General features: G+C 46.7%; 1 protein-coding gene across 4 annotated transcripts in view; it reads left to right on the plus strand.

Annotated features, from left to right (window-relative positions):
* The window catches only part of TAOK2 (TAO kinase 2), a 44,297-nt gene that overhangs the window by 14,547 nt on the left and 6,931 nt on the right, over nt 1-22,819 (plus strand). For 2 of the 4 annotated variants that reach the window (XM_044447759.1, XM_044447758.1), the window contains 11 exons: nt 2,073-2,186; nt 2,518-2,609; nt 2,770-2,863; nt 3,007-3,088; nt 3,750-3,917; nt 4,049-4,261; nt 5,409-5,537; nt 10,564-10,800; nt 11,945-12,073; nt 12,991-13,194; nt 13,698-18,998. In XM_044447759.1, the coding sequence (XP_044303694.1) occupies nt 2,073-2,186; nt 2,518-2,609; nt 2,770-2,863; nt 3,007-3,088; nt 3,750-3,917; nt 4,049-4,261; nt 5,409-5,537; nt 10,564-10,800; nt 11,945-12,073; nt 12,991-13,194; nt 13,698-15,818 (3,583 nt within the window). In that variant the 3' untranslated portion in view covers nt 15,819-18,998. Of the gene's footprint in view, nt 1-2,072; nt 2,187-2,517; nt 2,610-2,769; nt 2,864-3,006; nt 3,089-3,749; nt 3,918-4,048; nt 4,262-5,408; nt 5,538-10,563; nt 10,801-11,944; nt 12,074-12,990; nt 13,195-13,697; nt 18,999-21,997; nt 22,215-22,819 lie in introns of those variants that run through there. The other 2 variants (XM_044447760.1, XM_044447761.1) reach the window with 2 other exon arrangements.

Consider the following 22,819-nt stretch of genomic DNA (forward strand, 5'->3'; position numbering starts at 1 on the left):
TTGTTCTGCACAGCTCAACATTTCTGCCCATTCTATACACATTCCAACCATCAAAATCATGCCAGGACACCTCATTTTTCGAACTCTAACCCAGTGATGGTGAACCTTTTAGAGACTGAGTGCCCAAACTGCAACCCTAAACCCACTTATTTATCTCAAAGTGCCAACACTGCAATAAAACCTGAAAACTCAGATTTTAGTTTAGAAAAAACACTCACAGCCAGTCCAAGCAAATACACACACACGCACACACACACGCACACACACTTGGCAGTGCACTGACTGGCCATGCAAAAGCTCGGATGAGTCGCGGCTAATGAGCCATGGCTCATCGCCTGGCACAGCTACTCCTTTCTGAGCATGCACATGGCCCTATGTGTGCTTTTATCCGATGCTCGGCTGCTGGGGCGATGCTGAGGTGACTTGGCTCGCATGCTGTCAGAGAGGGCTCTGTGTGCCCACTGTGGCACGCGTGCCAGAGGTTCGCCAGCACTGGCATAGAACATTTTCACAGCAGAAATGGATAAAGCAATGTGATTCTGTGTCATCTGTATGCTAAAGAAAAGTTTAATGTGTGAACTAAATGTGAGACTTGATTTGGTGTAGAATATGGTATGCTCTAGAGCACAGGTCTCTAGCATTTTTGGACCCATGAGCATGTTTGGGAATTTAAAAAACTGCTGTGAGTACCACCACAAACACCTGAGAAGTGGATTGTCACTTTGTCATCTACCTGTCATATCTGTGGATCCTAGGCTTTGTCATATTCAGTAGAAGCATGTGCTGTATGTGTTGAACATTATAGCATTTCTTTAATGAGGAATTCTCTGATACAGCTAATGCTGCCTTTAAACATGCAATGCCCAGTAGCTGCTGCTTTTAAGGAGGAGGATATTGCATGGCTACATTTTGTACTGGAACCATCTTTAAGATACATCAATGTGTGCACTTTTAAATTACATACTTGCTTCATGAAATTAATAAACGGAAGTGAAACTGGATTGTCTTTGTCCTTCTGAGAGTTAAAAGATGGATGTTAAATGACTGGAAGGATAAACTATGCTCTTATAATGCAATAGATTGAGGACCTTAGAACCCCTTTGATAATATGAACAGGTAGCATATACTTGCTAATTTTGAATGGTTACATACTTGGATCTTTCATCTGTTTTTATTAAAGCCTGTGTATAATTACTTGGAAATTATATACATTTCATACAAATCCATGTATACATATTAAAAGTGTAAAAAAAAATTAAAAACATATGAAAATGTCGATAGGCATTGCATTGGAAACCCCTTTGCATGTGCCACTGGAGGTGTATCTGTGTGTTGCATTGTGTTGATGTCCTCTATGCCAGATATTGCTGCAGAAAAGTGCTTTCTTACCACCTAATTTATGTCTGGAGAAATAGTGAATGGCAGCTTTTGGCTTAGAAGTAGAAGTTTGGACCTTTCTCTCTCCATACATCCAGTGTAATTCAACACTGTTCTGTATCTTCCTTCTTACATGACCTTCAGGCAGAAAAGTTGTACAAGTCACAATCTTTGTTTTCTAGGGTTCAGACATGCCAGCTGAACCATCCCCAGCTTCTATGAGGGTTGGACAGACTGCAGGCTTTCACATCAACTTTGTGTTTTCCCATACCCAACAAGAGTCACGATTCAAGGCTAAGTGCAAAAGACACATGCCTAAAATTAAAATTCAAGTAACAGGGAACTCTTGAGCACATTGTAAGGCTAGAAGTTTGTTTTCAGTACCAGCTCACAGCCCTTCCTCCAAAGAAACAAACCATTTTAGTTACCCCAGGCTTGTTTCATTTCATCATGTGGAAAAATTATTTTTCTTGCCATCATTAAACTATTTTGAATTGGATACCTGGTTGATCTCTTTTCTGCCAACCTCTGTCTATCCTCAGACATGTGTTTCTAGTATCTGTATTTGTTGTCACGAGTCCATACTCTTTTTCAAAACTTCTCCCACTCTTTCATGTCAGCTGCCCATTTTGTGACCTCAGGCCCTCATTTCTGCTTCTATGTACAGTTCTTAACAGCTCCCTCTGTCTTTCTAGAGATGTAAAAGCTGGGAATATCCTGCTGACTGAACCAGGACAAGTGAAACTGGGGGACTTTGGCTCAGCCTCCATCATTGCTCCTGCTAACTCTTTTGTTGGCACCCCATATTGGTAAGTTGGCAAGAGTGGGATATGCATGTAATCTGGGTGATAAGCAGGAAGTGCTCCACCCCTTTGGGAGGTTAATGGTGTTTTGAGTTAAAATGTGTCAGAAGAAATAGTGAAGGGTGGATAGCTGGATGTGAGTTTTGGACTCCTTGATTCCTTGAACAGCATGGAGAATTTAGTAGATGAGATAATGTGGTGGGAGTCTTTGGTTTTCTGAAGGGGAGAGAGGGCAATGATGAAAAGGAAGAAAACAGGATACTGAAGTGTAGAATGTAGGTTCTTCCAGGCTCTGTGTTGTGCTGGTATTCCACTTTGTCTTGGACTGTCTTTCCAGGATGGCTCCTGAAGTGATCTTGGCCATGGATGAAGGGCAATATGATGGCAAGGTGGACGTCTGGTCACTTGGCATCACTTGCATCGAACTTGGTAAGGAATGAATACCTGGGGGCAGAGATGGGGCTCCAAGAACTTCCTTGCCCTAAACAAGACTGGAGCCATGTGGGGAATGGCAAGGTGTGGGGAGAGAAGAGGGTTCTCCCATCGAAGGGGGCTACCCGCACTCATATCAGTGTTTCTCTGTTCCCAGCGGAGCGCAAACCACCCCTCTTTAACATGAATGCTATGAGTGCCTTATACCACATCGCCCAGAATGATTCTCCACTGCTCCAGTCCAGCCACTGGTAAGGAAAGGCCCAAAATACTGGTGCTGAGTGAAAGGGAAGGGTACTTTGGCGGCCCAGATATGGGGGCGGGGCGGGGCGGAGGAGGTTTCAGATATTTCATTTATGAAGGACATAGAACATCCCTTCCCTGCTTCCTCCAGGTCTGAGTATTTCCGGAACTTTGTGGATTCGTGCCTGCAGAAGATCCCCCAGGACCGCCCAACCTCTGACGTGCTGCTCAAGGTACTGTTCGACTCAGTTGTGTTCCTGAGTGGTGGCTTTCTCTCTCCTGTCCCCAGCCCAACGTGCCTGAAGCTGCTTACAGAAACTGGGTTTTAGGAGACAAGTGTAGTGAGTGGAGAACTGTTGGTGGGAGTTGCTAAAATGTCAGAATACCCGAGTAAGCCCTATGAAAATGTGTGAGCTCCCCTCATGAGTTACTCTGCTTCAGAGTCTTCCCAAGGAACAGCCATCAGTAGCATACCTTCCTGTTGTTGAGAGCTCTCTACCACCTATATGGTATCAGTTTGGGCCTGAAATTTTATATAATCCAAAGACTTGAAACCTCACATATGTCTTTCAAAGTATTTATAGCTCCTTTCTCATTCACCTCCCCCATGGACTGCATGCACGCTATTGGCTGGATCCAGGCTTACACTTATTCAGAAGAGACCAGTTGGAATTAGTGGGACTTATTTAATCATGTCTGGTGTACCACTTTCAGCAGCTATACTGTAAGCATGGTTAAGTTGCGACCTGACCCTGTGTGTTCAGTTCTAGTCATTAGTGGAACACAACTAGTGCACTTGCAGGTTGGAGGGATCTGTGAATGCTGTTGCACGGGGAGCCATTTCCAGCACACAATATACTAAACCTCATGTTAATTCTTCCTGTGGCCCTGCAGCATCGCTTCCTCCTGAGGGAGCGACCCCAAACGGTTATCATGGACCTGATCCAGCGAACCAAGGATGCTGTGAGGGAGCTCGACAACCTGCAGTACCGCAAGATGAAGAAAATCCTCTTCCAGGAGGCACAGAATGGCCCAAATGCAGAGGCACCAGAAGAGGAGGAGGTTAGGACTTCCATCCTGACTGACAGTATTCTGGCTGGGAATGATAGGAGTTGTAGTCTGGGTTGGGGAGGCAGCCTTCACACCCTAGTCCAGAGGCAGCTGCTGCCACTTTCCCCTCTTTGTCCCTCTAGGAGGTAGAGCAGTTTCTGCACCGGACAGGCACTATCAACAGCATGGAGAGCAGCCATTCGGTGCCTAGCATGTCCATCAGCGCCAGCAGCCAGAGCAGCAGCGTGAACAGCCTGGCTGATGCCTCCGATGATGACGATGGAGCCGAGATCGCCATGATGCAGGAAGGCGAACACACAGTCACCTCCAACAGCTCTGTCATCCACCGTCTTCCGGTAGGAGACTTGTTGACTTCAGCAAGGGCACCCAAATGGAGGAAGCAGCAGAACGAAGGGTGGGCTTGGAAAAACCTGAGGGTTAGAATCAGAGGTGGAAGCCTAGCACCTCTAGCTCCTGCTCTAGCCAGTGGTCAGATGCAGGAAGGCTGGGTTGGAAATGCCAGCTGCCTGGCCTTCCTCTAGCTCTCCCATGCTTTTGGATGGTGACAATCATTGATAAAAATTGGAAACTCTATATTGGTCCTGGCCAAGTGGGCAGCTTGAAAGAGGAGCCCATCTTTTGAACATGGGCTGGCTAAAAGAAGAAGAAAAGACTCTGGTTTAAAACCTGGATAGTGGGAGAAAGAGAGTGGTGGCTTTGTGTATGTGTGTGGGGTCAAGGGCAGAAAAGTAGTTCTGATACAAATCAGAGCTGGGATCTAGCAGGTCATCTCACCTAACCTGTTCCCCTTAGGCTGACTATCCTATGCCTAAAGTATTCCTAGCTTTGAAAACTTCCCAGGCAGATTTCTCCATAGCTTAATTCCTCCTTAAGTGTTGTTTGTTCTCCCTCCTGGCAGTTCTCTTTAAAAAAAAAAAAAGAAGAAAGAAACATTTTCTTAAGTTCTGATTGGGCTTAAATCTTTTTTAATGCAGATTTAAGCCCAATGTTGCTATACTCTCATTGGACAGGTTGAATAACTGTTTTTGCCCTTCTTTTTCCAGGCAGTCTGAAAATGTGTCAGAATTTTTTTCCCTCCCCCACTTTCTTTCTGGGCCAAACATAGAGAGTTTCTCAATCATTCTTAAAACTGTCCCTATGAATCATTTTTTAGCCTGTTCACAGCATCTTCCGTTTGTGCTCCAACTGAAAACTGTAGACTAGTTTGTGCTTTGATACCAGTCCACGACTACACACTTTCCAAGCTTGAAGGCTGAATTCCTCCTTAGCGCCTTAATGTGGCTGAGGCCCCCTTTGCCCCAAACCATCGCGTGGTTGATTCATTGCCCTTAGCGTAGCATATCTGCCCTAAATCATATGTGGTCATGCTGTTCCCTGGCTTGTTGAATTTGCTCATCTGCTGTATGTTTCTTGGAGAGAGATGGAAAGGAGAATGTTGGAAACAGAGACTTGAAGTTTCTCACCCCTGTTTTGGTGCCTCAGGGCCATGACAACCTGTACGATGATCCATACCAGCCAGAGATGGAGCCCCAGAGCTCATCATCTGCTGCCCGGCGCCGTGCCTACTGCCGCAACAGAGATCACTTTGCCACCATTCGTACGGCTTCCCTGGTGAGTGGATGCTAAGGCAGTGAACAAAGCCACTGCTTCAAGGCAGGCTCAACCTCCACGTCGTTTTAGTCCTGGTCCTGCTTTTCAGAAACTACATGGTTAGAGAGCTAGTCTCTGAGTGGCAGATGCTGCTGCCTCCTGACTTGTCCTCCTTCCTCTCAGTACAGCCAGTGAACGTTTTAGATTGAGTGAAATCTGTGAACCCCATGCAGGAAGCAAGGTGGATTAAGGTGGGAAGAAATATTAAGGGCTCAGAATACAAGATTTTCTGTTGGTTATGGTTGCCTGTTCAGAACAGGGCTGCCTAGAGTCATAGAGCAAAGATCCGTCACTGGCAGTTACATCTGTCATACTTGGTTTATCATTTGGGCCTGACCAAGCAAGATCAGTGCAGATTCCTGAAAACGAGATTCCAGCTTTGCCCCAGTGACTGTGAATATAACCAGAGCTGACCAAAAGCTATTTAAAAGTTCAATATATTTACAAATACTATTTTAAAATTTAAGGAGGAAAATAAGGAATGCCCTTCAACTTGCTAAACAAATCAAAACATGCTATACAGGACATCCTTGGATAAGAATGGTTTATTTTTTAAAAATGCAAAAGAATTTCACATACAGAATTCAAATTTGAAACCTGTAATAATTGCAGAGAAAATATATGTGTACCCCTGAACTACAAAGCCATGTGAAAGTTACATGCAGAAATTACACTGTATAAAATAAATGACAGTTTAACTCAGTTCTGCAGTTAGAAAACAATACTTAGAAAAACTACATTACAGTATCAAATGAAGCTACATTACAGTATTAAATGGCACAACTGTGAAAGTTATAATTAGCCAAACAGTTTGAATTGTTACATTGCTCTACTAAATCTCTCACCAATTTAAACTAGCTAAATGCAATTTTTAAAGCTTCCAATTATGTAAGAGTCCGGTCCAAACCTTTAAGGAAAAGGAAGGGAAAATAAAAAGGGAAATTAATAGCTCTATCCTGAGCAGAAATGTAAAGAGGAAGGTTTTTTTTTCAACCCAGAGAAAGATTGGAAGAAACAAAGTCTAGCTAGGAAAATTAATTCGGGAAAAAATGAAGAAAATGTTTGTTTTTTTATTTATTTAAAACATTTTTATGCCGCCCCCATCGCAACAAAGCTTTGGGGCGGCTCACAAGAAGAACAAAATATACAAATATAACAAATTATACAATAAAAATATTAAAACCTGGTGCATAAATACCAATAAATTAACAATTAAAATAAGTTTTAAATAAAAAGGTCTTAGCCTGGTGCCAAAAAACAAATAACAGCGCCAGGCGGACCTCTCTGGGGAGTGCATTGCATAGGTGGGGTGCCACCGCAGAGAAAGCCCTCCTCCGAGTACTCACCCTCCTAATATTCACAGAGGGTTCCCGGAGAAGGGCATCTGTTGCTGATCTCAAGGGGCGGGAGGGCATATATGGACGCAAGCGTTCCTTTAGATACCCAGGACCCAAGCCGTTGAGGGCTTTATAGGTCATAACCAACATCTTGAATTGGGCCCAGACTTCAATGGGGAGCCAGTGGAGCTGACGGAGAACTGGGGTTATATGAGAACAACGCCCAGTCCCCGTCAGCAGCCTGGCAGCTCTATTCTGCACCAACTGAAGTATCCAGACCGTCTTCAAGGGTAGCCCCACGTAGAGCGCGTTGCAGAAATCTAATCGGGAAGTTACCAACGCGTGTGTCACTGTTGCCAGGCAGTTGTTCTCCAGGAAGAGATGCAGCTGATGGATCAGCTGAAGCTGAAGGAAAATGTGTCAAGACAAATAAAGGTGGTGCAGCCTGAGTGTTAACAATGATTAAAATAAAATAGAGCAGGGGAAACTGAATCTTTCCCAGCTTGCTTCGGGAACCCAATATCTAGCCAAACCCAAAAAGCTCATTCAGGATTGATGGTCAGCAGCAGCCTCAAAAAGTGAGGAAGGGTCATGGTCAAACAAAGAGATTCTCTATTCTCTAAAAAAAGAAGGCAGACATGCTGATTATGACCCCATGTCCCCAAAGCTAGCAAAGTGTATTTGCAAAAACCAGGACTGCGGAAAGGAAACAAGCAAATAAGTCAATCAGGTCCCTCCCTAGGGTACGATCTTCCTTGGATTCAGTGATCTGGTTCAGAGAACATGAGAACCCACCCTTTTTTGTTACTGGAGGTGGGCTGTCACATCACGTAAATGGGCTGCTTCTTTGGGGTTCCTTATTTTTTTTCAAACGAGCCACCCTGCAATGCCTATGGGCTGTTCTAGGGTTTACTGTCTCCCATGGTGAGTTGTCCTGCCATCTGACCTCAGCCATGGGTGTGCCAGCAGGTGGCTTGGTGGGAGCAGCCAAAACCCCTTGCTCCTCTTCACAAGTGGCTGCCAAGTAAGCAGCATTGTCAGCCACCTCTGAAGTGCCCCAGTGGCACTGGAGGCTGCTGTCCAAAGCTTTACCCTGCCAGCTGCAATACAAAGCATCCCTTATTGCTGGCAGCTCAAGAATAGACCGTTGAAGTGGCTGAGATTTCCACATGGTGCCTCTGGGATGCCACCTAGAGGAACAAGGGAGAGAGGAGGAGGGAGGACACACAGTGAGTCCAATTTTTTGTCAGGCTCATCACGGATACTTTGCGAAGCAACCAACCTACAATGGCTTGTTGCCATGTTTGGTTGTCGTGTCACATAAACTCAGTTGGTGATTCCACTAAACTTTCCTGCCTTTTTATTGGCTTTTTTCCTTCCTTCTAGTTGTCAATTTAAATTTTATTTCTGGATTGGTGAAAGACATACTGGATGAACAGGAACCTGCAAGAAGGCTTTTTCTGTAGTTTTAGGCAACTGATGTTACCCTTGGCTTTAACAAGGTGTATGAGAATACTCCCAACTAATGAAGCTGCTAGCTGCAGGAAGTAACAGATGTAATTTTTTCCTACACTGGTCTGTCATTCCATAACTTGACCACAGCTTTTCAGCTTGAGGTTTGCATCTCAGACTCCAGGCAGCAACAATTTTCTGTCCTCTTTCACTTCCATTCCTTCTATTTTCTCCTTTATAAGTCTTCTGTCCCCAGAATCTGAACCCAAAAGTTGACCCAAGTAGCAGTTCCTATTGTAAGGCACTTGCCTTTGGGGCTTTTCTCCAACAGGCTTTATAACCGCAAGAGTACAAATATTCCTTGTACTCTGTTTCTCCATTAGTCTCCTGCCCCCGTAAAACTCATGCAACTAATTGATTCTGATTTCTTTAATTGATTGATAAATCTGCATATGAATGAAAAAGTAATTCTGAAGAATAGTGCCTTTTATAGATTATGCATGCCCATGAAGCAGCGGGCACCATCTTAGAACTGGAACACCCTTGTGCATGAAAGAGAATAGCCATATCAGACCATGATCCTGAAGGCTTGTGCCACAGAGGTCTCATTGGAAGTAATGCATAAATTCATGTATAAATAAGGAAATGGAGCTGCAGCTGGTGACTGCCTAGATCAGTGATGGCGAACCTTTTAGAGACCAAGTGCCCCAACTGCAACCCAAAACCCACTTCTTTATCACAAAGTGTTAACACTACAATAAAACCTGAAAACTGAGGTTTTAGTTTACAAAAAATAACTCGCAACCAGTCCAAGCAAATATATATATATATATCCTTGGCAGCTCACTGGCCGGCCGTGCAAAAGCTCAGACAAGTCATGGCTAGTGAGTCGCAGCTTGTGACATCATCGCTTGAAGCTGCAACTCCTTTCTGAGCATGTGCATGGCCCCTATGTGCGCTGTTATCCGATGCTCGGCTGCTGGGGCGACTTGGCTCACGTGCCGACAGAGAGGGCTCTGCGTGCCCACTGTGGCACGCGTACTATAGGTTCACCGCCACTGGCCTAGCTAGAAGTACTCCCAGTGACCTTTCTTCCACGAGAGAAAGACAGAATGTAAATAGTAAAGGTATTTATTCATTTATTTTCAAATTTATAGGCTGCTGAATAGTCTGGCAGGGCTCTCTAAGCAGCACGCAACAATAATAATACAGGTCAGCAGTACAGTTCCGAGTGTTGGCAGGGGTGTCGGGGAGAGGAAAAGGGAAAAAAGAGCTGCTGGTAGCAGAGTGAGCTTTTGCAATCATTTGGTAAAATCACATCTCAAAATACCTGTGAAAGAAGACAGTTTTTGCCTGGTGCCAAAATGAAAGTGGTGGCAGCACCAGGCAGACCTCTCTAGGAAGCCCATTCCAAAGGTGGGGGTCAGCCACCAAGCAGGCCCTTCTTCTAATAGCCATCCCTTTCGGGAAGGCTTTTTCAGAAGGACCTCATGCCCAGCTCTCAGTGGGGTGGATAGGAGTATATGCGAAAAGTACATGGGAAAATACGGCTTCTGCTATCTGCAGAATTTTTTAACCGGTAGTAGAAATATTTTTACTGCTGGAGAAGAGCTTTTTGAAAACCCTGGACTGACAGACAAACAAGTGGGTCCTACATCTAATTAAACCAGAGCTTGCCCTGGAAGCAAAAATTACAAACCTGAGGCACTTACTTTGGACACATCATGAGAAGGCAAGACTCCCTGGAGAAGACAGACATTCTAGGGGAAGTTGAAAGCAGAAGAAGAAAAGGGAGACCAAACAAGAGATGGATTGACTCTGTAAAGGAAGCCACAGCCTTGGACTTGGGACGGCTAAGCAGGACATTTTGCACGGCTTTCATTCACTGGGTCACCATAAGGCAGAGGCAACCTGACAGAACATAACAACAGAAGAAAAAATGTTTTGGGACTTTCTTAGATTAATTGTGGACTGTTTTTGCTCTTCTGTCTGGATTAATTCACTAGATCTTGTATCCCTAATTCTCAAATTCCAGCTTTTTCTGGGTCAGTCATTGAGGATGATAAAGGCAAGGAGTGTGGCAACACTTCTTGCCTTCCACCAGATACACATTAAATGTGATGGTAAATGTGTGTAGTGTGGTCTGTGTGCTGCACTTCAGGCTAAGCTGAGGTTTTCTCTTCTCCCTGTGGCCCCAGGTGACTCGCCAGATCCAGGAGCATGAACAAGACTCAGCACTGCGGGATCAGATGAGTGGCTACAAGCGGATGCGGCGCCAGCATCAGAAGCAGCTGCTGGCTCTGGAGAACAAGCTCCGGGCAGAGCTGGACGAGCACCAGCTGCGGCTGGACAAGGAGCTTGAGGCCCACCGCAACAACTTCTCTGCTGAGGCTGAGAAACTTGCCAAGAAGCACCAGGCCATTTTTGAGAAGGAGGTGAGAAGGGTGATCTGCCTGGCAAGAGGTGGCCTTGCTGCAGTCGAGCGAGGTGGGGAACGATGAATTCCAGGGGCAAAAGATGGGAGAGCAATCTGAATTCTCTTGGCCAGCCTTCCCCAGCCTGGTGGCCTTCAGAGGCATTTGGACCACAACTCCCTTAATTCCCATCCAGCAGGGCCATTAACTAGGAATTCTAAATGTTGCAGTCTAAATGTGGCTGGAAGGCACAAGGCTGGGGAAGGCTGCTCTAGGCTGTGGAGAGGGATGTTAGATGTCCAGATACTAAAAAGATAAGAGGAGTACCTCTTTCAGCCCAAGGTCTGAATTCAGTTTCAAAGAAGCTCTTGGGCTACATGCCAGTGGCAGGCAGGACCAAAATAGCAAAAATGTCAACATATTTTCACATAAACCTCCTACTGCCAGTAACTAAGGACAGGCATCTCAGTCCTTAAAATTGGAAAAAGTATAAAAGCTGAAAAACCACCCAGTGTTTGCCTGTCAGGGAAAGGAGCCAGATTTGGCCCCTAGAGTGCCTTTGGCTCCCCATTCCTGAAGTGGGATAAACTATTGCCGAATCCCATGGAACTCCTCCTCCTCTCGATTTTTTTTGTCCCACCACAAACAGGATTGCTCTGGGAGATCCAGGCTTGTGGTGTCTCTCTCTTCGTCTGCTGCTTTTGCTCTGCTTCCCCGCCCCCCCACCCCACCGCAGCCCTGTTCCTTCTGGCCAGAGCAAGTATAACCTGGCAGCTCAGCTGCAGTTTGCTCCTGGAGTGTGACTGGGGGAGCATCTCTTTCTCCTTGTCCCGGAGGAGAACCAAGTTTGTCAGCAGCTCAGTACTAAACCCTGCTGCATCTCTCAAAATCACTCCTCTCCCAAAAACACTGAATTATGGGCTGTGTTAACTATGGAAACTGAATAGATTGCATTCTTTTGGTAGTCGCAGGGACGGGCCCAGATTGGTAGTCTGTTGATTCTGCCAGCTCTTGCTCATGCATGTGACTTTTCAGCCCCATAACAACAAGAAACCCTTTTTTCACCTTTGCATTTTCTGCACTTGCATGACATTTCCTTTTACATGATGCCCTGAGTTTGGCTAAGTTGTCTTTCTATCCTTGTCCTCTCATGGGGACTATACAGGCAAAGGCAGCTCTGGCTGAAGAGAAGAAATTCCAGCAACATATCTTGGGCCAGCAGAAGAAGGAGTTAGGCAACTTGCTGGAATCTCAGAAGCGCCAGTATAAGTTACGGAAGGAGCAGCTTAAAGAGGTACCTTCTTTTAAGGAGAGAAGGACATTTGCAAGGGAGCAGTTTTTGTCCTGCACTAGTCTGGCAGCATGCCTTCCCATGTCCCTTGCCTTACCTACAGCCCCCCATTTTTTCCCAGTTGGGTCATTCTAGACTGACTGTGACTAGGAGTCCTCTCGGAGGCAGGGGAGGAATATGCTCCCAAAGCCTGTAAGACTGGCATAGCTAATGCTCAGCCCCTTTCACAATAGCCTGCTTTTCAATTAGTTTTGCTGATACCTGATCCATGCATGGGATGTGCTAGAATCGTAGGCCTTTTTTCTGTCTAAACATACCTAGGAGTGAACTCACGGTGATTTAAACTGGGGTCCTTGAGAGGATATTCAGGCAGTTTTTAAGGAAGCCTTCCTCAACCCAGTAAACCTCCGCACGCGTTGGACTAAAGTCTCAACACCAGACTGAGGAAGGCTGCTTTGAGGGAACAATCCTGAATGATGCGTGCACAGAAATGCGGGAGACTTCACTTGCCCCACCTGCGTCAAGGAACATTCCAGTGTTGCCCTCATATCGCTTAATGCCTTGCAAGCCAGAACCACCTTCCTATTCATGAAGAGGGAGCAGTGCCATAGAGTTGCTTGAACAAGTGTTCATTCTCTCTCCCTCTCTGATGGGCAGAGGCCCTTGGTGGGAAGTACCTGGTATGGACTTAACTACCAGCGGTGCCACCTCTCTTTCCTGACTCCCTCTCCAGTAAGAACAAGAGGAACAAAAATGTGCTGCAACAAAGTGACACGGAACATTTGGTAACAACCATACATTGCAGATGCTCCTTGGTGCTGACGGTTTTGTCTCCATCTTCTCCCCAGTCCTAGAAAGGCAGGGCGAGCGCTGCCATTTGCATTGTCTGGTTTCTCACTGCATTCTTGTTCCCTTTTTAGGAGCTTCAGGAAAACCAGAGCACACCCAAGCGAGAGAAGCAGGAGTGGCTGCTGAGGCAGAAAGAGAACATGCAGCATTACCAGGCTGAAGAAGAGGCCAACCTTCTGCGTCGCCAGAGACAGTACTTTGAGCTGCAGTGCCGCCAGTACAAGCGCAAGATGCTGCTGGCCCGCCACAACCTAGACCAGGACTTACTGCGGGAGGTGGGGACCAGTAACCAGAGGCTGTGGGGAGTGTGGGGCAAGAATGGGGTTATGGAAAAGCCAGGCCCGTTAGAGAGTTGTCTTAAAGTGGCAGTGTGGTAAGCAGGCGAGAATTGTGTGCCAGGCACCAAGTATTGCCTGGAAGGTTTTCTTCATCAGCCTTAATGGTTAGAAAAAGAAGAAAATTGGGTTTTTCAGGATGCCAAACTTTCCACCCAGTCCCAAATTCTGTATTTACTCAGGTGGGTAGAGTGTGCAGACTGGCCATACATTAGGGCAAGGAGCAACAAAGAGTGCCTCTAAGATATAGCCAGCAGCCACACTGGATACCTTTCCCCTGTGCCCAAATACGGATTTTTTAAAAACAAAATTCAGAGAGTGGGGTGGTCTGCCCCCCCCCATTTTATATCTCCAAAAAGTACAGTGAGCCTTTTAATGCCACAGAGAAGCAGGACTTCATGGGACACAGAGATCTAACCCCATTCCCTCCTTGCTTTCTCCAGGAACTTAACAAAAAGCAGACACAGAAGGACCTGGAATGCGCCATGCTGCTCCGCCAGCACGAGTCCACTCAGGAGCTGGAATTCCGGCACCTGCACACGGTTCAACGCACCCGCACAGAACTCACCCGTCTGCAGCATCAGACAGAGCTTTCGAACCAGCTGGAATACAACAAGCGTCGCGAGCAAGAGCTGCGCCAGAAACATGCTATGGAGGTCCGGCAGCAGCCTAAAAGCCTCAAAGTAGGTGCTACCTACACCTCGCCTTGCCGCCAGTTGTGCCCAGAAGGGCAGGATGCGGGGATTCTGAAGCCAGGGCAGGGGCATCTGGGGGTTGTGGAAATGGACAGCTTGGAGGCTGGAAGTCTAGTGTCCAGACAGGACCATTTGGGTGAGCCAGGGCCCTGTGACTGCCTGGCCGGGGTTCAGGAACCCCTGGTGGATGCAGAACCAACATGTGTGCACACTGGGCATGTAGAATCTGCTGTTCTGGAGACAGGCACTCCTTGCCGTGGTGATCTAGAGCATAGCAAACCTACTGGACAGGTTCTGGAGATCACTCAGGGTGATGTTGCTATTGTAGACTCAGGAATAAAATGTCCAGACCTTTTAGGGAAGTGTACCCATGAAGGTGGGATTCTGGAGCCTGAGCTAGATGGTTGTGGACATGCAGTTCTAGACTTTGAGCCGGAGGAGGAGGATCTAGATTTGCAAGCAGTATATGTCGGGGCCCTTGTACCAGACTGGTCCCAAAAAGGTGAGCAAGGGTTGGAAGCTCTGATGTCTGAATCAAGGGGTTGGGGAGACTTGCAGCCAGGCTGGCAAACTCTGGCAGGTGAAATTCCAGATGGGGAGGATGCTGCCACTCTAGAGCAGAGACAGGGATGCCCTGGGCTCGAGGGAAAGGACAGCAAAGGCTTTTGTCCAGATAGCAAAGAAGGGCATGTTCTGGACTTCAGCAGAGCAAGCCTGAAACAACAAGAGCTCTGTGGAGAGGGACCTGCCGCTCTAGAACTAGATCAGACGTTCCTTGGAGGACTGGATCACTATGGAGGGGGGTCTGGAGTTCTTTTACCAACTTGTGGGCGTCCAGGCATCCCAGAGCCTGATGGGCAAGAGGCTGATAAGCCAGAGCCATTCGGAGGTGAGGAGGATTTGTACCCTCACTCCTTACCTGCTTTCCTAGAAAAGGGGGCCCAGCGAGGCCTGGGGGATGGTTGCCCAGCCCCCGACGACCCCTACAGCCAGCAGGGCAGCACCAGAAGCCACCCGCTCCCAGCGCCAGTGGCAGCCATTCTGCCCCATTTGCTCTGTGTGACCTTGGCGTTGTTGGTTGCTGCCTGTCCTTGTGCCCCAACCCTCCTGCTGCTCCTTGCCGCCCTGTGGGCCCAGGGAGGAGGCCTTCAGGATGTCCTCCTAGCCCTTGAAGGGGTGCTTGTGGGCCTGGGGGTAACATACACCTTGTTGCATTCCATCTTCCTCCTCTCCGGAGCATCTTTTCTACTTCTGGCCAAGATGGCAGGAGCCGTGGGTGTGGTGGGGCTGAGTGCCAGTCGGGGGCGCCTCTACGTGCCAGTCATCCTCCTGGCCTCCTACCTGCTCTCTTCCCCCTGGCTTTTCCTGCCCCTTTATCTCCTGGGGGCGATGGCAAGGCACAGCCTGAGCGGTCTTCCCCGTCGAGCCCGTCGCTTTTGGCTTCTGGCCCTGCTGCGTCTCCCCCGCCCTGCTTTCCGCACCCTGCAGCGCCTGGGGCTGGTTAGCGAGCGGGGCCTCTTCCGGCTGTTCCCCAAAACCAACAAGGGCGGCTTCCGCAGCCGTATCCCAGTGCTGTCGCGCCAGCGCCAGCCACCGCTCCCCTGGCACCGCAAGGCTGCAGCCCTGCTCTCCAAGCCCATTTGTCGTCTCAACAAGCTCCTCACTGAGGTGATCTGCGCCCAGCTGCCCCCTTCAGCCCTGCGCTGCCTCAAGGGGCTGCACGTCCTGCGGGAGGAAAGGCCCAGTCGCATTCCCCGCCTGGCGGGACAAGCAGCGAAGCCAAGAGGCCGTTCAGTGGGGTCAGTGAGGCGGTCTGTTAGAAGAAGTCGTGGGCAGGTAGGCCAGCCTGTCAAGAAACCCTGGAGATAATTGGCTCTGGGTGTTTTTGCAGGAGGTGACCCCTATCTGGGTGTTTCCAGTCTGCTCTAGCGTTGCGAAATAAGGGGGATTCCAGGGGGCCACTTGGCATCCTCATCCTGTTTCACCCACAGAATTCTGGGAGGTTGGCCTCTTTTTTGCATTCTCCAAGATCAGACAGAGACAGTTGCAGTATTTTTTGAAGGCAACGTATCTCCATCCGATGTGTGATGATTCGTGTAGAGGGATCGGAAGCATGGGGGATGATTAGATGCCTTAATGCCAGTCAGCCCTGCACCTCCACCTGGGACAGGGCCTGCTTGATGCAAGGGGCCTCGAGGTCCGGGGGCAGGGATCCAGATGTTTGTGCCAGCTCCCCATCGCTTTACTTACTGGGGGCGTTGTTGTGTGTTCATTATCCTGACGAGGAAAGAATCACCTGACGCCCTTTTGAGCTGGCTGTTCGGGTGGGATAAATCTTCAGCCATTCATGCAGGCTGGGGGAGGAGAAGGCCGGGAGGTGTTGGGAAGCAGGGGAAACCAAAAGGATCCAGGCCCCTCAAACTGGAAGTGTGAGGCACTCGTGTGCTACCAGGTTTGTACACTGGAGGTTGGCAGGCCTTGTACGGGTGGCCCAGCAAGGAGTGTTCAGAACACTCTGCTCCTACAAACACTAAACACTCCACCTCTGAAACTCGAGGCCAAACTGCTCTTTCCACCCTAAACATACTTTGCACCACAAGGAGTGGTATGTGAGACTCAGTTTTCTGCCAGCATAGCAAACCTCAAACAAGGTACAGACAGTGTTGGAGCGTGATACGTTAATGAAATGTGGGCCCAGCCATTATTGTCTCAGGACACAAATCCCTCGGAAATACAACCACTTTCCACACACAAAACACTGAACTTCTTTTCATTTGACATAAAGTCTTATTGAAATGAAAGGGGCAGGGATACATGTTTCAAGAAAGCACACTCTTCCCAGCTCCTGAGGGTTTACTAATTTTGGGTGATTCTTTCGCCGTTCATATATATATTTTCCCACCGTTTTATAAATATATATATTTATCATTTTCTTCCTTATTTGTAACATCCCCTTCATTTCATTTTTTTTGTTTTTGTTTTGACTTGAATGTATATATTTGTGTATGTTTGTGGGGCCTTTTTGGTAAGCTTTATATAATACCATTTTTGTGGGGAAGGAGAAGGGGAAACTACTGTGAGATTCTTTTTAATATGTTTTTGACAGAAAATGGGAGAATCCACCAAAAAAATATAACTTTTTGCTGCAGTATTTTCATTTGAAAGCGTGATGGGCCAAGTAGTGGAGGTTTTTTCCTGTTTAAAATGCAACTGAAAATGAGAGACCACACGTTAGGCTTTTAATCATTTGGCTTTAGTGGAGGCAGCTGCCTGTTGGCAAAAGAGAGCAAATGCTGCAAAGTATGAAGGAGACCTACCTGGAAGAAAACTTACGCAAGTGTTGACAAATGCAAGCTTTTAAAGTTACAGATAGAAATGAAGTTGGTTTGCCATTTATTCATCTCCCCTGCTGTTGGGAAGGTTGGGCATTTTGCAGATGGTGGACCAGCCTTCTTGTTCTAGTCAAAATAGAAATTTAGGTCACCTCAATTTGTGCAACTTGATGAAGTATGAGAACACCTCTAGGAACTCTGTTGCACAAGGACTTAAGTTCTTCCTTTTCCCAGGGACTCAGCTTGGGCCAGCTTTCCTACTCCATAAGCTGCTTACTACATGCAAGTGGGGGCCCCATTTGTACTTCCTGTATTCCTCATCCTTTCCCTCCTACCCCCATTTACAGATCAGCCGTAGTGCCAGGTCTGTGAACCATTTTGTTGGACTTTTCTGGGGAAAGGGGCTCACCCATAGTTATCTGGCTCCCCTTGAACTGAAACGGAAGCCTCCCCCTGCAACGTGCTGCTTGATGGCCAGGCATTCCTGGGTGAGGCCGCTGCATGTGTAGCACGAGCCGCAGCCACGTTGGTGAGTTCTGGGTAGTGCCAGCTTTTATTCCTCGGCCAACACTGGTCATAGCGCAGCAGTAAAATTGAGTACCTTGATACTTTAACTCTTAACCAGGTAAGCACCGGAACAGCATAGCAGCCTCCCCCAGCCTAGTGCCCCTTGTTTGTCTTGGACTACAGCTCTCATAATCCCCAGCCAGGATTGGGATAAATGGGAGTTGTACGCCAATGCATCTCATTGGGGAAGGCTGCACCACAGACTCACATAGAGTTCATATGCACAGCTTTGATGCTAACATCTTAAAATACATAGAAGAACAAAAACGGATCTATTTTACTTGTGCTAAAAACACAAATTGTCCTTCCCTTAAAACAAAACAAACAAAAAAACAGTGTTAGATGATTGAGCTTGAAAAACAGCGTATTTCATTTTCTGTACTACACAAGCAGTGATTCTGAGCGCACCTATGTGGAGAGTAAATCCCATTTATTTCCATGGTGCTTGCTTAGCTTCACAGGCATAGCTAGGATTTTTAACATTCCGTTTTACTAATTCTGTATCATGTGAAGAAAGACTGTGTTTTATACAGTTAAATCAGGCTGGAACTAATAGCCTATGCTTTATTTTTAAATCATTTCCTCTGTACATTTCTTTTTATTATTCCCAGTTATTAGTAATCTGTTCAATTTTAACCAATTTGAAATTATCCCTTGTTTTTAATTCCACATTCATCCATCCTGGTTTTTAATCCCATTTGTGCATTAAACACTTGCTTCTATTTCCCTTTTTTGATTCACCTGTGGTCTTTTATTCCAGTTTTTCTTTATCCATAGATTTATTTGTTTTTAGCATTCCTCTACCTTTTTTGGCCAAACTTACATTAATTCAAGTTCTGTTTTGTCCATTTTAATAGTGTATTTGAATTTCTTCCCATTTTTGTGTGTGAGTGTTTGAGTTGTGATTTTTCCCTATGCTCTTGATTTTTTTAAATTTCTTTGTTAAGTATTTTTAATTTATTTCTCCCATTTTGTGTGTGGGGGAGGTGCTGATTTGTGGTTATTTATTTCTCCCTTCCCCATTGTGGATGCATGTGAAATTTTGAAGGAAATTAATAAAAAAAAAATTCTGCACCACAATTCACAATTCAATTGAGTTTGATTTAATTCTTTTCTGATATTTTTAATAAAATGGGGCACTTTAAACTTAGGAGCTGGGCTACGAGTCTGTTTTCACACCCTCTATACCCCAATACACCTACATTTCTTCTCCCCCAAATCATATATCCTAGTGTTACAATGGCTAGTATATTTTTCAAATCCTAAATAGCAGAATTAAGTGTTTGTCTCCCCACATCCCACTGTCAATGTAGCTGTACATTTGCTTTGAGAAGCCCCATAACATGCCCACCACCTTGAATGAAGAGAGTTCATACAATTATTTAAAATAAACAAGCCAAGTCTGAGCAGTTGTATAAGCCTTAAGGGGACATTTGGACAGCATTCACCAAAGGGTTGACAACATAAAATTGTAGTTATGAAAAGATTCACTTTGGAGAGGCAATTGCCTTGGACAAGCGGCTTTTGGATGCCATAAAAAGCATTGGTGTGGGAAACAGCTTGGACCTCTGGGGCACAGTCCACTGGGAAATTATCTTATGCAAACCATATTGGAATGAATGTTAGGCGCTTCTTGCTCGTCTCATACTGACCAGCTGTTCCAGGTGGGTTGTGCCCTAAATGGGAATGACATGTAGCATTTGACATTTATGCCTCCAGCACCAACTTGCCTTTGCGTACTGAAGATGCACAGAATAATTGCACTTGTGGGTTCTGACTTGGGCACAGGCCAGTATCAATTTTGTGACAGTTGCCAGCCAGGTGGATTCCTACCACTTTTTCTTCCCAAAGCTCATCTCCCAGACTTTCTGGGGTTTCCCAGAAGCCAGCCATGACAAAGGCCAAGAAGTTTGTTTGAATGCCTTTAGGCCTGCCTGGTACAGAGGTCCTCCAGCAGAATCTGGTCTCAGTGCAGACAACTTCCTCTGTATAATCTCAGCATGTCTCAGCATTCCTCTCTGACCATCAGAATAGTACACCTGACAACCCAGGTGTGGAGCTGAGTCCCCGCACCCCAAGGCCCAAGAATCTCCTACCATCTTCTGCTCCTCTACTGTCCATCTATTCCTGAAATATTTTTATTGTACTTTTGTAGACCCACCTAGAGCCTAACCAGGAGATGTCACAGCAGTTGGAACTCGTTCTGTTTTTCCTAGACTAGGCCTTCTTGGAACTGGTGATACGAATGGAAGCATTTGTATTTGAAATCCTTTTGTGGAAGTGTTTGGGGGTAGCCCACACATACCACCACTCCTGCCCCTTTCTTTGCTGATGTGCTCCTTAAGGAGCCTGGATTCTGTTTATATAAGGAGAAGGCAGTTAAGTGTCACCTTTAAAAAGGGTTCTGTGAGAGGTCCCTCTCACTGAGCTTGAGCATACATGCTGGCATCACGAGGTGCCTTGCGGAGAGCTTCGGAGGAACAGTGACAGCAAAGAGGGTTCCCTGGTCTACAGCAGAGTTGAATAGGCAGTGCAATGAATGGCAGAGGTGATGTAAGCCGCCCCGAGGCTTCGGCAAGGGGCGGCATAGAAATGTAATAATCATAATCATAATCATAATGATGATGGAAGTAGGTGATGAGAGTGTGTCACATGACACTTCTTTAGTACAATTTGCTCCCCCTGCAAATAAATGCCCTGTTCAACTGAACATTTACATTTCTGACCTGGGAGCTCACCATCTTGTATAGATGGAATCTGTGCCTTTTTAGTACAGGAACGGACCAGAGGTTAGATCTGGAGTGAATGTGTACACGCACGCATGCCCACTCTCCCTCAGCTTGTTCTAGGCTTAGGAGTGAGGCATTCTGCCCACTCTTCTCTGAGTAAGCTGCATCGGTCTGTGCTGAATGGTTCTCCCATCCTGGTTGTAGCCTCCGGGGCTCGAATCGAGGCACCATTGCCCAAAGCACATAAAGGGAGAACTCGAAAAGAAGGGCAGGGAAGAGGATGGGGTTCAGGTGGATTTTTGCCTAGCTTAGCAGTGGGCAGATGACAGAATGGCTTCTATTGGTGGATCTTGGGGTGGTTTGCAACAGATGGGCAAGGGTTTTCTGCTTCCCAATTGGCTAACAACTAAAAAGGTTAGCAACATCACCAGCAGCAAATTAGGCCGCTGCAAAATGTCTGAGATGAAAGCAGGAGTGGGTTTCTGCATGAAAGGACACTGAGGGGTCGGTCCCAAGATTGATCAGGAATTTCTGGTTTAAGCCTGTGCATCAGTGGCACACTATTCATCACCATCCCATAGACACTCACTTTGCACCTTATTTGAAGAGCTCTTCACCTGGCCTTTCAACCCCTTCTCACTTTGTAATGCAGCCCTATTTTGGAAAAAAAAATCAACACATTGCCACCAGGCTGCTTCGTTGTCGTCATCATCATCATTTCTATTACATTGGTATTCAGCTTTCCTTCCATGATGAAAAATATGAAGCTGCTTTATACCAATCAGCCCTCGGTCCACCCATCCCAATACGCTCCTGTTACTTTCACCTGGCATTGACTCCCAAGGGTCTTGGGCAGAGGGGAGTCATTCACAGACTGTGGCCCTGCTGCAGGAGACCCTTGGATTGGCAATGACCAGGATCAACCCTGGAACCATTTGCATACAATGCAGGCACTCTGCTATTGGACCACGGTCTGGTTCTTTGTTGGAACTGGAGGCAGCAGCCATGGAGTTGTGAAAGTGCTTCTCTGTGTAGAAAACATAACATATTAAGGTGGCTTTGACTTAAAAGGGGACGGTACAATGGTTCAGTGAATTACAGGGTCTCCCCACCAAAACCCTGCTGGTGGGAGTTATTTGTCTAACACATGCTCCTGTCTCTCTCCCTCTCTCTCTTCCCTCCTCCTCCTCCTCCTCCTCCTCCTCCTCCTCCTCCTCCTCCCTTGCCCTTTTGTTTTTTCTTTTTGGAACATTTGTCCTTTTATTTATTTATTTATTTATTTATTTATTTATTTATTATTTATTTATTTATTTATTTATTTATTACTACTTTCCCCTTCCCTCATCTGGTCACTTGGGCTGTCCTATTTTTCTTTTTCTTGTCATCCTTTTTTGTCCCCTCCTTTTTCTTGCTATCCCAGTCCAAGGAACTGCAAATTAAAAAGCAGTTCCAGGACACATGCAAGATCCAGACGCGGCAATACAAGGCCCTTCGCAACCACCTCTTGGAGACCACCCCGAAGAGTGAGCACAAGGGAATCCTCAAGCGCTTGAAGGATGAGCAGACCCGCAAGCTGGCCATCCTGGCTGAGCAGTACGACCACAGCATCAATGAAATGCTCTCCACCCAGGCCGTAGGTACCCCACTCTGCCCTCCCCCAGTGGGAATTGGTCCATTTCTCCACCAGTGAAAGGACAGTATTCTCTGCCTGCCTTCTGATGTTCAGGCCGGAAACATTCTTCCGGAGCTTTCTCCCTTCCTGGGCCTGCCCTCCCTTTCTCCCCAAAACTTCTAGTTGAAAGAAGTATGATACAGAAGGAACAATCTTGTTCAATCCACCCACTTTTGTAAAAGGTGCAGGATTCATACAGCCCCTGTAAGTGGTAGCATGAGATCTGGTCTTCACTAAGACATTTCATTGGTTTTTTAGCACTTTATTCTCTCTTACCTCCCTATTCTGCCCCTCACCCCAAGAGTCACTGGAAAAATGATTTTAGTGAGGATGGTGAAAATGTGCCAGAGAACTTGCCTTCTCCTCCCCACAAAAATCCCCAGAGTTCTGTAGGAAGACCAATTGTTGAACTCCTGTGTCTGTCCGGTGGGATTACCTGGCCAGGTAGTGCCGCATCTGCTATACTGATGGGGCATCCCACTGAGGTTGGTCGCTGTTGTTTTGACTTCCTGAAGACTGATGGAGGCAAACTTGCCCAAGGCTACCCGGGTCAGTCCTCCCTAACCTGGT

This window comes from Varanus komodoensis, unplaced genomic scaffold (genome assembly GCF_004798865.1).
Source record: "Varanus komodoensis strain SLA01 unplaced genomic scaffold, ASM479886v1 scaffold53, whole genome shotgun sequence".
Classification (NCBI taxonomy): domain Eukaryota; kingdom Metazoa; phylum Chordata; class Lepidosauria; order Squamata; family Varanidae; genus Varanus; species Varanus komodoensis.